This window comes from Takifugu rubripes, chromosome 16 (assembly GCF_901000725.2).
Source record: "Takifugu rubripes chromosome 16, fTakRub1.2, whole genome shotgun sequence".
NCBI lineage: Eukaryota > Metazoa > Chordata > Actinopteri > Tetraodontiformes > Tetraodontidae > Takifugu > Takifugu rubripes.
The window spans coordinates 1845854-1860945 of NC_042300.1; the positions used below are offsets into that span (position 1 = coordinate 1845854).

General features: G+C 42.7%; 2 protein-coding genes, 1 long non-coding RNA gene and 2 other non-coding genes across 6 annotated transcripts; all 5 read left to right on the plus strand.

Annotated features, from left to right (window-relative positions):
• Positions 1–2218: 2218 nt before the first annotated feature.
• On the plus strand, positions 2219–5146 carry LOC101067570 (alpha-1,6-mannosyl-glycoprotein 2-beta-N-acetylglucosaminyltransferase-like). Its single transcript, XM_011611739.2, has 2 exons — positions 2219–2376; positions 2459–5146. The coding sequence occupies exon 2, from the start codon at positions 2661–2663 to the stop codon at positions 3906–3908; it is 1248 nt and encodes a 415-aa protein (XP_011610041.1). The 5' UTR covers positions 2219–2376; positions 2459–2660; the 3' UTR covers positions 3909–5146.
• Positions 5147–5393: 247 nt separating this feature from the next.
• On the plus strand, positions 5394–10951 carry LOC115253046 (BRO1 domain-containing protein BROX). Of its 2 annotated transcripts, none has more exons than XM_029849874.1 (13): positions 5394–5525; positions 5970–6071; positions 6223–6329; positions 6675–6771; positions 6880–6975; positions 7073–7145; positions 7330–7435; positions 7557–7646; positions 8297–8382; positions 8508–8589; positions 8879–9029; positions 9375–9534; positions 9625–10951. In XM_029849874.1, exons 2-13 carry the CDS (start codon positions 5971–5973, stop codon positions 9706–9708), a joined length of 1233 nt encoding a protein of 410 aa, XP_029705734.1. In that variant the 5' UTR covers positions 5394–5525; position 5970; the 3' UTR covers positions 9709–10951. The 2 variants fall into 2 exon arrangements, with proteins under 2 accessions (XP_029705734.1, XP_029705735.1); XM_029849875.1 differs by having other exon boundaries at positions 5430–5539.
• Positions 10952–11783: 832 nt separating this feature from the next.
• On the plus strand, positions 11784–11856 carry trnaa-agc (transfer RNA alanine (anticodon AGC)). Its single transcript has one exon. It is a non-coding gene; the product is annotated as a tRNA-Ala (tRNA).
• A 790-nt stretch (positions 11857–12646) lies between these two features.
• trnaa-agc (transfer RNA alanine (anticodon AGC)) lies at positions 12647–12719 on the plus strand. The gene has a single exon. It is a non-coding gene; the product is annotated as a tRNA-Ala (tRNA).
• LOC115253025 (uncharacterized) lies at positions 12699–14968 on the plus strand. The gene is made up of 5 exons (XR_003891343.1): positions 12699–13293; positions 13545–13613; positions 13764–13874; positions 14350–14510; positions 14624–14968. It is a non-coding gene; the product is annotated as an uncharacterized lncRNA (long non-coding RNA).
• Positions 14969–15092: the final 124 nt, after the last annotated feature.

Here is a 15092-nt window from a genome sequence, read left to right on the forward strand (position 1 = left end):
ATGCCCTCCCGGAGGTGCACGGAGTGACAGGAATCGCGACAAAGAAAGAAAACAGGAAGTTTCACCAAAGAAAGGCAAAGTAACACGATGAGTGGTGGTTTGTTTCTGCAAAGGAAGTCTGAGAAGAAAATGAGTCCCCTTTTTTCATATTGTAAAGATTCATACTCTAAAAAAAGAAAGAGGAAGTGCCCTCCGATGGTGTGGGAAAGGTGGCCCTGTGCACGTCTCAACGCCCCAGACACAAACACAAACTCGCTCTCTCAGTCTCCTGTCATTTTAACAACTTTATAAACCAACTGTTTGGAGTGCAGACGGTTAACAGTCATCTCTGTCAGCTCTGAACCTAATAGGAGGCACAGAAGTGTGGGAAGTTTTCCTGGCTGCGCCTCGGAGACTGTTGATGTTACACAAGGGGCCTGGCTGCAGGACATGAGACCCCCCCCTCCTGGGCAGCTGGGCTCTGGCTCCAGCATGGAGAAGGCAGGATCATTGATTATAAACTCACATTACGGGCCCGTTCCAGGTTTTAAAACAATATCACGCTGCAAAAATTGTGTGATCGCCGCTGGTGCCGTACTTGTTTAACTTTTAGAACTTTAAAACGAAAAGACTTTGTATTTTAACATTTACAGGTTTGATTACAACGTTCAGGCTGGTACAGGATCCCTGTGGTATTCATGAGCACTGGGCTTTAGTACAGCAAATGTCACTGAACATGGTGCTCGAAGGCTCTAAATGTATGACAAGACCAACAGATGAAACAAGGCATAAAAAGATTGTGGACACATGAAAAACATGCTTTAAATATTGAGTGTGTTGCATGCAGCTGTAAGACTTGGACCTAAAAAAGATGTACTCATGCGTAAAGTATGTGGGCTTTGAGCACAACGAGCTTCCCTCCATGTTCTAATAAACAGCACTGGAGCATAAATACTCATAAATAACCGTACTACTGAAGCATCTTCACTCTCTAAGCTATACAACTTTGAACACGTATGAGCCCTGGACGTTCCAAGGCTCGCCTTCTACAAAAGGAACCTGCAGTCTACCAGAGCCAGAGGAAAGAACCAGGTCCGTGCTGGTTTAGACCGAGCTCACACCTGAAGGATCAGGGTTTGGAACTGAGCCACCTCAAGGGGTCCCCAGCTCACCGCTCATAGGTGCAGGCGTCACGCTTGAAGGGTAACGTTCTACAACATTTAGAATGGCAGGTTTCAAGAAGCACGCTTTACCTTTCTATTTATTTATTATTTAGAGTAGTTTGGCTGCAACTGAGAAATACATTTTATTGTGAATATAAAATATCTGAGGCCAAGCAAACCATTTTCCTATCTGGGTTGAGAGGTGATAAATACAGCCGCACTTCATTTACAAGCACCCTGACAGCGTTGCTGATAATCTTGACGTGTTCCTGTGTCATTCGCTTCCAGCAGAAGTTTGACTTTTGCTGATAGGCTGTTTTTTCTCTCTGGAGGAAGTGGTGTGGGCCTCTGCAACAAAAGGCCTGTAGAGATGCTTCCTGAGCATGAAACGCCATGGTTATGTCTGCATTACCCAACAGCCTGCCAGTTGTCGTCTTGGATAAATGATTTTCCCCAGTTCTGACCCATTAAAAGGAGAACAAACCAACAATGGTGCTGCTCTCCAGCTTCTCGCCACTCCAAACTGCCTGACAGTCATGTGACAAACATGACTGTAGATATAAAAATTTATTACATGTTCTGGACAGAGCTGGATAAGGTCCTCCATTCCATTCATTCTGGACATTTCCTTCAAGACATTCCTAAATTAAACACAAGTATGCAGATTTTGACGAATGTTTTAGGATCACACATTTCAGGAGAATTTGCTTCAGCCCTGCAGTGACTGCAAAACGATCCAAAATGTGGGGAAAGCTTTGCAGGTATCCGTATCTTCTTCCGAACAGGATCTACTGGCTCTCCCAGTAGGTCACAACAACTATCTGTTTGCAAGTACAAAGGTTCGCTCTCTTTCTGCAGGTAAAATCAATATTCGACCCGTCAAACCTGAAAAAGTAACTCGATCGCACCATAGTCACAAAGGCAACCTGTCCACAGTCCACCAGTCGCCTTATCTGCTGGTTGTCAGGTTGGTGTGTTGTTCCTTAAATTGCAGCACTGGTTCCTTACGGGGAGGTAACTGGTGACCCGACCATCCGGATTTTCCCGTCCGTCTCGCGTTACACACCTTTCGGAGGGACAATGATTCGCTGAGCGGCACTTGGGTCTCTCCTCCCTCGTTGGCTGGGCTGTACACGTCAGCAGTCAATAAGTGCAGATGTATCTGTGCCCCGGCAGCCTCTTCCTGGTGCGCGCGTGTTGACATCGAGGTGAGCCGAGCCGAGCCAGGCGCCCTGTAAGTTTGTTAAACCTCACAAGTTAATGTAAAGTGCGCGTAAGACGCTCGTTTATGTCGGTTCTGCTTTCCTTTCGTACAGGTAGTGGACAGAAACGGATTTATGACGACGTTTGTAAGTTGAAAGACGCTGAAGCGGTTTGATTAGGACGTCACGCGACGCCCGGCTGACGCCGTCTCTCGGCGCACGAGGACACGTACGCGTTGCAATGAAGCCCCGCGCGACGAGGTGACTGAACTCCGTCGCAGTTTTGTGTCCCAACGTCGCTTTCTGCTGTCAAAAGATGCGATTTCGGCTGAACAAACGGAATCTGCTGGTGCTGCTGGGAGTCTCGTTCACGGCTGCGACCTTCCTGTTGACCACGCGCGTGTTATTGGTGCGGGACACCGACACGCGAGACGCTCAGGTAAAAGTTACCGTGCGTTCTGACACGGTGACGTTTAACCTGGACTCGCCCCCGCAGCTCCTGCGCTCTGTGTACGCCGCCAACTTCAAGCAACATGTTCGGAATGCGGATAAATTTCCAGGGGACCCCCAGCTGGTGCTGGTCGTGCAAGTCCATAACAGACCCGAGTACCTCGAACTGCTCATCAAATCCCTGGAGAGAGCTGCCGAGGTCCACAGCTTCCTTCTCATCTTTAGCCATGACTATATTTCAGAGGAAATCAACGCCATGGTGCAAAGGATAACGTTTTGCAAAGTGCTGCAGATTTATTTCCCTTTCAGCACTCAGCTGTATCCAAAAGAGTTTCCCGGACAGGATCCCCGAGACTGCCCCCGCGACATCTCCAAGGATAATGCTGTGAAAAAAGGCTGCCTCAACGCAGAACACCCGGACTCTTATGGACACTACAGGGAAGCCTTTATCACACAGACCAAACACCACTGGTGGTGGAAGTTGCACTTCGTGTGGGAACGAGTGCATGTGACCCAGGGCTACAGTGGATTTGTTGTCTTCTTGGAGGAGGACAACTATGTCTTACCTGACTTTTACCACTTCTATAAAGCAATGATAGAGTTCAGGAAGAAGAGTTGTCCAAACTGTGACGTGTTAGCGTTGGGTAACCACAATGGTCTCACCAAAACATTTACCTCACTTTCCAATAAGGTCTTGACCACTGGGTGGATGTCCACCAAACACAACTTGGGCATGGCCATGTCCAGGGAGGTGTACTACAAACTGATGGGCTGCAGTGATGAATTCTGCACTTATGATGACTATAACTGGGACTGGACTCTGCAACACCTCTCAGGAACCTGCATATCAAACCCTCTTAAGGTGCTTTTTGCACAGGCCTCCAGAGTCGTCCACACTGGAGACTGTGGCCTTCACCAGAAGGAAACCTGCAGGCCAGAACTGGCTTCCCAGAAGGTCGAGGAGGGTCTTCAGATGATCAAGCACAGCCTTTTCCCCCCGCCTTTGACTCTTACTGGCGCAGAAGCAGTGGAGCACAAAGAGCACATGAAGAACGGAGGATGGGGAGATGTTCGAGACCATATGCTGTGCAATAAATACGCCCAAGTTCTTTAAAGTGTAGCATTTCTATTGTAGAGTCGAACGTGTCTAAATCTAAATGTGCCATTTATTCACAACTTCCCAGGCTTTACGACTGACAGGGGTTGTAATTTAACTTGACTTCCTCACAAGGGACCAAATCATGGCTGCATCCTGTGTACAAACATGCAAAATCCTTTTATAAATATATTTAATGACCAAAGTTGCACAGTTGCCAAAGTCTTGATGTATAATTATGTCATTCAAGGTATTTTGTAAAATGTAAGCAACAGCTAGGACCGACCAAAATAGTGATAAGAGTGTGCAAGAGCGAATGTTAGCTCTGACTCATGCAACCATTTGCAATGTTGTCATACACATGGTTTTAAAGGTTACTTTTATAATTTCAGCAAGAAAAGGGGGGGTTTCCAGCTTCATTTTATTTTTCGGTCTTCTGTTTCAACATTATTGACCCTTGATTCCAACAACCAAAGCTGGTACGATGCCATGTGATAAGCCGAACGCAACCTTATGGAATCGAGTTTAAGGTTCCTCTTTCTGCAAACATAAAACCTTCTGTATATGCACCTTCATTCAAACAAGACGGGATCAAATGTTGCCCTGTGACTTAAGAGCAACAGCCAAAGTGCCTTTTTAAGAGGCTGAATAATAAATAAAATGTAACTATCAGCTTTCAGGAAAAAGAATGTTGTTATTCAGTGAAATTGGAGTTCACAAAATAACTACATTTTCAAAGCAGCATTGCACTTCTGTCTGAAACTGAGCAGAGCCTCAACGGGGCTTATCCTGAACTGACTTTGATAAGTTATGCAGACATGTGAAGAGTCAAGAATGTTCACTACTCAGTTGTGTAAAATTGCTACAAATTTGTGCCTGTAATTGTAATTAAGATATTAAAAGTGCACTTAAATGACTTTTTGAATTCTTGTTGGGGTTTTTTTTTAACAGGAAAGGTCTGAAAAGAATGACACAGAATTTTTTCTTGAAACCAAATGACAAAATTGTTTTGACTGTTTAACTGGGGTTGAAAGTGGTTGCATGCAACTCATTAAAACTTATTTTCCTTAAAAAATATGAAATTTAAGGTTTATGTTCTGACATTTGCTCAACTTCTGCATGATGTGACTGTTGGCTATGTGATGATTTCTGTTCTACAGTTTTTTTTTTTCTTTCTGAATCACTTGGAAAAAAAGCTGTTTAATGTTTACCCAATGTTTGCCAAATGGAGAAAAATAAAAAGCTTTCATTTGCAAGGCGTCTTATGTTTGTTGCAAAAATAGAATTTATTTTTTGAGGGTATTTCAATTGATGTCAACCCAAAAAAATGTAGGCTCTTTATTTGTATTTAGTCCAATTAACCTTAATAATTGTTAAGAATAAGAAAAATTGGTGACATTTCAACATTTAATGCACTTATGCAATCGGTTATCGATATTCCAATCCAGTTTATTTCATTAGTCTTTGTAATACCTGTTACTACATCCGCCTTGTAAAAAGGTTTCCGGGTAGGTGTCACGTGACTGCTTCCTTTAATGTTACTGGTCAGCTTCTCCGTAGGTTTTATTTCCGGAAGTAGCTACATGGTGTCGGATTTTAAGGACTACACGTATAACGCCTCAACAAAACTGATAAGTAGGTATACTGAAGTATGTATACGCCTTTATATTAAATGGCTGTTGATAAGTACTCAATCGGGTGACATAAGTGACTGAGTTTAATTAATTTTAGGTGTTGCTAGTGTTAGCTGCTACAGGTTTACAGCTACGTGTTAGACTAATGTCAAAAGTACCACATAGACAAGCTAATCATGCATTTAAAACATACAATTTTATCCATATTTAGTGGTACATGTTGGTTTGACTTCTTAAATGTACTGAATTTCGTCTCGTGGGTATGGTAAAACGACAACCATGATTAGTAGTAAATGACGCTGGCCGAGACGAAGCTAGCTGGCTAACGCTACATTCCACAAAAAGGCAGGAATATGTTATGTATTCATTTGTTTGGACGGTTCCCTGTCTACAACTGGACATGTCTCGTAAATGCTTCATTCTAAAGTCGTGTGTGTTTACGCAGGATGGCACATTGGTTTCATAGAAACCCTCTCAAGGCAACGGCACCAGTGTCCTTTAATTTCTACGGAGTGGCAGGAAGTCCGGCTGCCAATAAGATATGCAAGTAGGTCCCATCTTTGCTTCATTTACCAGCATCCTCTTGGTGACATATTACAATTAATGCAGCCGTCATCACCGTAACTTGAGCTAATATGTCACTTTCTCTGCTCCTACAATGACCGGTAGTTTAAGTGCTCTTTGCTTAACACATGCAGTGACCTGAGGACAACCCGGGCCAGGCTTTTGGAGATGTTCACCGACATCACTTGCAACCCGGAGATCATGAAAAATGCCACCGATGCATACTTTTCCCTCCTACAAGGTATAATCACACTAGGCCTAAGTGCGCCCATCTGTTAAATCTTTTATCTTATTGTCATTGTAACTTAATAAACTGCAATTTCTTGCAAAGTCTTACTAATACAATGAGGGCATTTCAGATATAAAATTATCAGATTTTCTCATGAAAATGTTGGAAATGCATGCAAATATAAACCATATAAATGCAATATTGATGTTGACCCAAAGGTGTGGCTTGTGAGGAGCCGAAAATAGCAATCGCTAACTGTTTTCTTTTCGTTTGTCTTCTAACAATGCATTGTCTTTTCGGCTTTTCTCTTAACCTATAGCTTGTTGTTTTTCAATATATGGGTTGACGTTGCAACAGGCTTTATTGCATCCTTGGATGGAACTACACAAGAGAACAAGATGAGGTTTATCCAGAATTTTAAGTGGACTGACACCTTACAAGGAAACACTCCCAGGTACAAGCAAAGAATGAATGTTTTAGCTACTGAAAGCTGATCTCTTTTATATCTAATTGGATATTTGGACCTAAACACTGATTTGTACAAGCCCATCTCTTCTCCAAGTGCTCAGCAGGATGCAGTATTTGAATTGGTCTCCATGGCCTTCAATGTTGGCCTCTGGTACACCAAGTTTGCCTCAAGGCTTGCAGGCAAAGAAAAGTAGGAGGGTTTTTGTCCCTGTTCACATAATAATGAATCATACATATACTCATTTAAAAGATACTTAGTACTTATATTTATTGTGCTTGCTCAACAGCATCACAGAGGTCGAAGCAAAGGATGTCCACCGGAGTTTGAAAGTTGCTGCTGGGATATTCAAAGCACTTAAGGTGAGATCATGTCCACAGGTCAGTCGACTTTTCCTGAGAAGAAAGTCAGACGTGAGGCTTGACTAAAGAAACAACCCAGATAACTTCAAAATTGCACATTATTGATCAAGGCAGCATAATCTTTTCCAAACTTCACCCCCTTCCTTTCTCCTTTAGCTTCATTGTTTTTCCTTGGGTCTTGCAGGACGTCCACATCCCTCGTCTCATCACTCCAGCTGAAAAGGGCAGAGACCTGGAACCCCGGGTGATTGATGCGTACATCATCCAGTCACAGGCAGAAGCCCAAGAAGGTGAAGTAGGGTCCAGCTCCATTGTGGTTGCTCTAAATTCTCAGTAGTCTTAGTAACACACTTTGGATAAAACCCATTTTAGGAACTATTTTGCTCTTCACATCATTTTCTCCTTTTACAGTGACAATCGCCCGAGCTATTGAACTCAAGCACAACGCCAACCTCATCGCTTCTCTGGCATTTGAGACAGCAAACTTCTATCAGAAAGCTGGTCGGTGTTGCTGCTTCTTAGCGTCGTTTTGAGTTAAAATATCTGCAAGAACTGTGAAAGTGTGTTTTGAGGAATTGGGAAGCATCGCCGTGGCTGCATGCTACAGTTGAGATCTTTAAATAGATTACATAGTGATACAATAAAGCAGCAGTTTTGAGGTGAGAAAGCCATAATATGAAAAGGAATATAGCAGCAGAAATAACTATAAACATGTTGATAGGTCAGATTAGAAGGAGGGAAACCAGTCTGAACACATCAAACAGGATTTCTGATCATCCTTATGTAAAGTTTGGACTTTAGTGCACTGACTCCAGTGGTGCTGCACGGCCACAGTGCGCTCTCGTTAGGTGGCCAAGCCTTCTGAGTGTTCATTATTTTTATAGAAAGTTACAGGAACTGAAAGCACACCAGTTAATCAGAACACAAGCCACCATAGCACAATAGGAACTAGGTCGTTAAACCTAACAATATTAGTGCTCCTGCCTGAAAAAGCATATATCCATATGAGACTGACCCTATGTCCAAAAAAGATGCTTTAAAGTCAGAATTACTGTTGAAAGCTTTTTCTAAGAGTGAAGTTGTCACATCTCCATGAACTCGTGTTCAAATAGCACAGCTCGTTTTGACCAGAACGGCATTTCTATCCACAGATCACACACTGAACACACTGGACCCTGAGTATAGCAGCAAGTGGAGGAAATATCTGCAGCTGAAGCAGCACTTTTACATGGCTTATGTAAGTAAAAGGAAGTTCCACTTACTAATGATCCCACCTGCCTCAACATGCCTTGCAGAAACTGATTATCTTTTTAAAAACATGTATTTCATGGTTATTTGTTCTCCCAATTCTGCTATTTGCAGGCGTACTGCTACCATGGGCAAACCCTGCTGGCAGGCGACAAGTGTGGGGAGGCAATAAGATCTCTCCAGGAGGCAGAAAAGTGTACGTACTGGATTTTACACAGCTTTAATTCTGTGCTCCAGCAATTTCAGTATCTAAAACCAGATGGAACTCTATTGAGTCTAAAAGGGTTTTCAGGAGCTAGTAGAAAACCCAGGGTGTCTTGAGACGTGTGTCGTGAGCTGCGAGCACATAGGTCACGACACAGGTGTTTCCTGAGTGCCTCGGCAGCAGTGCTATTTCTGGATGGTTTCTCATAACCGGGAAATGAGAAATCTCATTTTTACTGCTTTAATTTGTGCTGCATTAACGTGCGGAACTCTCTGTTTAGGTTACTCCCGGGCAGAAGAGCTGTGCAAAGAGTACCGTCAGACTAAAGGCCCGGGCACAACAGCGAAACCATCGGAGCAGCAGTTCTTTCTCAAACTGGGCGGCCTCATTAAAAACACCCTGGACAAGTGTCAGAGAGAAAACGGCTTCATGTGAGTCACTACAGTACAGTACAGTGTATTCACATTCACATGCACATACTCCGGAAACTCTTTATGCAAACGATCAACCGCTTAGAGCGAAGCCAAACACTCTTTTCCTTTTTTTTTTTCTTTGTGGTGATGTCAGTAACTGTTGAGCAGTCGTGGATATTCAGTTGTACTCGCATATTTGAGGAGGACTTGAGAGCTCACTGACTTAAAGCTAAACAATTCTTTGTCTCCCCCTGGTGTCCGCTAATATAAATGCCATATTTTACAGAGAACTATTGGTTCCTTAGCTGCTGCTTAAATCGCTGAAATGTCACGGTGTAACTGACTCTGCATATATTTCCTCAGATATTTCCACAAAGTCCCAGTGGAGCCGCCTCTGCTGGAACTGAAGGCCAGTTATGGCTTGGTGGAGCCAGTTGCTTTCGAGTTGCCGCCGCTCAGTGAGCAGTGCACGCCACAAGTGTATGGCACCTTTGACCTGACCAAGGGTGCCAAAAATGACAAGGTCCTGAAGCTCATTCTCCGTTGTTACTCAGGTTTAGATTTTGTCGCAGAGCATTGTGTTTCATTGCTGCTTTCGTTGCGTTTTATGTAGGCAAAACCCAAGGAAGAGGAGGTGAAACCAGTGAAGGAACCGGATTTGAAACCGCAGAAAGACACAGGCTGCATCATCTCCTAAACAGAATCCTCCTTTACTGTTATTATTCTCTAGCAACTGTTGTCATGATTGCTTTCATATTTTTGCAGTACGTTTCCATCTGAACAATGTGTCATATTTCTAATATTAATGCATTGTACATTCCTGCTGAAGCACGTATTTGGTCATGTCACAGCTTCTCATTCAGTAAATCTGAATATGTAAAATTCTTTAAACTTATTGGTGGAAAAGATTCCTTTAAAGCCTTTGAGGCCATTTTTGTCAGACATTTACAAATTGGTCTTAGAGATAAACTAATTATTTTAATGGTGCCTTTGGCTGCAATGTAAAACCTGTTAATGTGGCCCAATTATAGATCTTTTAAAAGCGTAAAACTTTCCAATCAAACAGTCTAAAAAGGACATATATTCACAATCGTCTCTAATATAGGAATTATTTGAAACATGTGAGTGTCATCATAAAGCACACAATCGGCATGTAGATCAAGACAAAATGACTCAGATTACACAGGTTACTGTGTACGTTTCATTGTAATTTGTGGCTGTTTACAATCAGTATTTCATTGAGATCAAATGGATGTTCTACTCTTTTGTAAATAACAGCTGGGTTATTTTCTGCTGTTCTAAAACCTTCATCATTAATGAGTCTAAATCATTGTTAATGTGTAAGTCTGTTGCTTTCCTCCCTAATTGTAGTTCATATATGCCTCTTGGATTTTTAGAGTTTAAAGACACTTAACAAGTTCTACATTTATATACAATCACGTTTGTGGTAATCTTTTGATGACCAGTGGATACAACATTGACTGCTCGTTTCCTGAGACAGTGTGTGTATATATAGCTGACATCTGAGTGTTCTCCTGGACCAGTGGTCAGAATCTTGAGGGTCATCAGCTACAGAAGAGTGAATCATAAGCTGCTCTAGCTACTTTAAATGTTATCATTTTGCCCCACTTTGAAAATAGTTTTAACACTCAATCCAAAGTGTAAACCACTCGTATGCATATATTTATACACTTTATGAGCAAGAGACTAGCTATCGTCCTCGCCAAACTTCACTGTAGCTCAGCAACATAGCACTTTATGTCCAGCGAGTGGAATGAAGCAGTCATTAGATATGGAAACAGGCAAGTTAAAGAAAGCTCTCGTCTTTATTCTTCATGCGTTTCAATGCAACTAATCACCATTACAGCTTTTCTATTCCTTCAAATGTGTCTTTCATGCACTATGTATTCTAAATGCTATTAAATCATTTGTATCACTCATTTGTGCTGCACTTCCTGTTATTTTACCTGACAAGGTAGAGTAAGGCCCTGAGGATAGAGGATTTCATTGGCTTTTTAGCTGTGCAGTTTTGGCCACTTAAAAAAGAAAAGTCCACTTTAATTAGTACAAGTGATGGGTTGAGGATGCATAGAGGAGGCATAGAGGTCCAACAGGACATGACATGAATGGCTTTATGTAGAGAGTTTACGCTGTTCATAGAGGGCCAAAATGATTCATCATTTGAAAGACAAAACTAAAATAAAAAAAAGACGAGATGGAAACTTTTTGATGTTGAAATACTCTACAAGCAATATTCAATTTTCAGAATTTTTTTAATTCAGGATCTTACATTAGATTAAATTGACAATCAGTTCATAATGTCAATTTATTAACACTTCTTTCTGTCCTCTTGCCGACAATCTACAAAACAAACTTTCTGAAGGATGCGGGTATCGATCCCGCTACCTCTCGCATGCTAAGCGAGCGCTCTACCATTTGAGCATTTTATTACGGTGAGCGTGCAGATAAAGTCGGATTAAATGGTTTGTTGTCTTTGACACGTTTCCAAAAAGGGAAAAGTAGGGAAAACACTGGATGGCGCCCGCGGTTCGATCCCGGTTGGGAGAGGACCACGTAATCAACAGATTCGAGTAGAACAGAAGTAACCGCTGAGCTAAGCCAGTGCAGAGACCAGTAGCAGAAACAGAACTTATGTCGCTGACACGAAGCAGCGCATTGTGATTGGTCATCAGCGCAAACGGTGAACGCCTGTACGTGTCTACGTATATTCTACATTCATACATGTAGACAAAACAGGTCACGTGTATACAAGGGGGATTAGCTCAAATGGTAGAGCGCTCGCTTAGCATGCGAGAGGTAGCGGGATCGATGCCCGCATCCTCCAGCAAGTTGTGTTTTGTAGGATAGATGTAGATAAAAACAGGTCACGTGTTTTACCATTTGAGCTGATCCCCCTTGTACACACCTGACCTGTCTTCATCTACATCTATCTTTCTATCTTACCATACCAGGCACTGATATTCAATTACAACGCTTCGTGTCAGCGAGGTCGACATAAGTTCTGTTTCTGCTAACTGCCCCCGCACTGGCTTGGCTCAGCGGTTACTTCACCTCAAATCAAATCTGTTTGATTACGTGGTCTCCTCCCAACCGGGATCGAACCGCGGGCGCCGTCCAGTGTTTTCCCTGCTTTTCTCTTTCTGGAAACGTGTCAAATTCAACAAACCGTTTAATCCGACTTTATCTGCCTGTTCACCGTAATAAAGTGTAGCTTCGAATCACCTCGGTGTCTTTTTAGAGTGGATTTCCTCTGTCTGCCTGGGTTCCCTCCGGGTACACGGGAGGGAGAAGATAATTGCAACAACAGCGAGGTGATTCGAACCTGCACTTTATTACGGTGAACATGCAGATAAAGTCGGATTAAATGGTTTGTTGTCTTTGACACGTTTCCAAAAAGGGAAAAGCAGGGAAAACACTGGATGGCGCCCGCGGTTCGATCCCGGTTGGGAGGTGACCACGTAATCAAACAGATTCGATTTGAGGTGAAGTAACCGCTGAGCTAAACCAGTGCAAAGACCAACAGCAGAAACAGAATTTATGTTGCTGACACGAAGCAGCGCGTTGTGATTGGTCATCAGCGCAAATGGTGAACGCCTGCACGTGTCTACGTACAAGGGGGATTAGCTCAAATGGTAGAGCGCTCGCTTAGCATGCGAGAGGTAGCGGGATCGATGCCCGCATCCTCCAGGAAGTTTTTGTTTTGTAGGTTGTCGGCAAGAGGACAGAAAGAAATTGACATTATGCACTGATTACAAATTTAAGCTTATGTAAGAGCCTGAACTAAAAAGATTCTTAGCATGCGAGAGGTAGAGGATCGCTGCCCGCATCCTCCAGTCTTTATTGCGGAAGTCTGTGTCTCCCCGAACCATTAAAGTGCGACACTATCTTCTTGACTTGTTATGACATCGGTCCAAGGCGGAGAGTTGGATAAACGTTCAACGTTAATACTGATAACTGCACCAATGTGACGTTGTCGTCATCTTCCTGCTTTTTGAGGAGGTTGCGTGAAAAAAATGATACGTATGAAGAAATATTTCACTGGTACACCGAGCCAGCCATAGCCAGATTTGTGTTCCGATCGAGTTAATTATTATTAGCAGCAGCGGGCTTGCTTCTCCTCTCACATTTACTGACCTCCAGACGGTTCAGAACGGGGAAATGACAACTCTACCCACCAGGGAGCAGCTTCCTTCATGACTGTGTGCAACTCGCCATGTGTTGACAGCTTCTTCTATCCCTACATGGCTGGAACCAGGGGCAGGTGGGCTGTCATCAGTTCCCTCATTGATCAACATACTAATCAATGATGGCTGTGCTGCTGCAGACACACTCAGTTTATTATAACATAACTGATTTCTGACATCATTCACACACACATACACACACACGTGCTGCTGAAGTTTAAATTTTAAAGTAGTTTTGTATCCATTAAAATAAAGAAGGCAAAGGTACCGGTACTCTGACGTGATTTTCAAATTCAGTAGTAACAGCAGATCCCCCGTGTCTCCACAGTCCCTTTATCAGCCTGGAAGTCCTTCCTACATACCCCCTTTTGGCAGCCCTGCTGCTTCTGCACACACAGTAAGTCACCAACGCTGATGGAATGAAACATTTGTCTGAGAAAATGTTGGAGTTTGATCGTAACTATGTGGTGATGTTGGTCCTAAGAGTGAAAGACTGTAGATGAACATTCAAAGGTGACCTGATCTGTTGCTGTTTCATCAATTTCAGTCCAAGGATGCTTCAGCCATGATGCTCCCTGGAGTTCTGGAGCAGAGACTCAGTTTCCTAACGCAGCTGGAAGCGAAAATAACTCATGTGTCTCTTTGGATGCATTTAAAGGTTTGAAGAGGATTTCAAATTTCATCATGCTCTCCTTCAGTCCTCGCTGCTCCTGCTCCTCCTGACAATCAAGAGCAGACTAAACTTTACGCTGATGTCTAATCACAACGCGCTGCTTCGAGTCAGCGACATAAATTCTGTTTCTGCTAATGGTCTCTGCACTGGCTTGGCTCAACGGTTACTTCACCTCAAATCAAATCTGTTTGATTACGTGGTCTCCTCCCAACCGGGATCGAACCGTGGGCGCCGTCCAGTGTTTTCCTGTTTTTCTCTTTCTGGAAACGTGTCAAAGTCACGAGTAAACTTGTTTGAACTGACTATAATCTCAGGATCTGCTGTACAGACCATAATAATCCATGCTCCTACTTGGGTCACATTGAGTCTGCAGGTCTTTGACCGCACTTATCTGCCTGGTGTCTGAAATGTGCTTGAATATTTGAGAATCATCATCACACACATTTGTCTATGTTTTCAGTAAAGAGCAAAAAATGGACCAAAGGATCCGAGAAGAAGCAGGTTTACATCAAGAAGCCTCTGAATGCATTCATGCTCTTCATGAAGGAGCGCAGGTCCACCATGAGTCCTGCCATCAGACTTCAGAGCAGCAGTGCTGCCAATGCTTTGTTGAGATCAATGGTGAGTGTTGTTGGTGTGACAGTCTGTTTAGTTGTTGATCCGTTCAGATGGAGAAACACCTTAAATGTCTGATTGATTAATATTCTGGACACTGCTTTGTCTTGTGTCCACAGTGGAAATCCTGACACAGAGAAGAGGGCATACATCAATGGCTCAAACCTTTTAGATCAGAACCCTCTTGAAAATATTGAAAGAGTCACATTGTGCTTAAATTACTTTTTTTTTTGTAGGCCAGACAGCAGAGAAGATGGTTTTTGAACACAAAACACACACACACACACACACACACACACACACACACACACACACACACACTACATAACTTACTTACTCTGGTCATTTTCCAACACAAGTTGCTGGAATCGACCTCTACTTTTTGTAAAAGTAAAACTCTATATTTTGATTAAACATTGAGTTGTTGTTCAGTAATAGGAGTTTCCATCTAATCAGCTCTTTAGTAAAGAAAGAAATATACTTTCTATCAAACACCAAATTTATATTGTTACATGTCCAATTGTCTCTGTTTTTTATACCATTTTGATTTCTCTCTATATTATCACTTCCAAATTCACTTGTTTATTC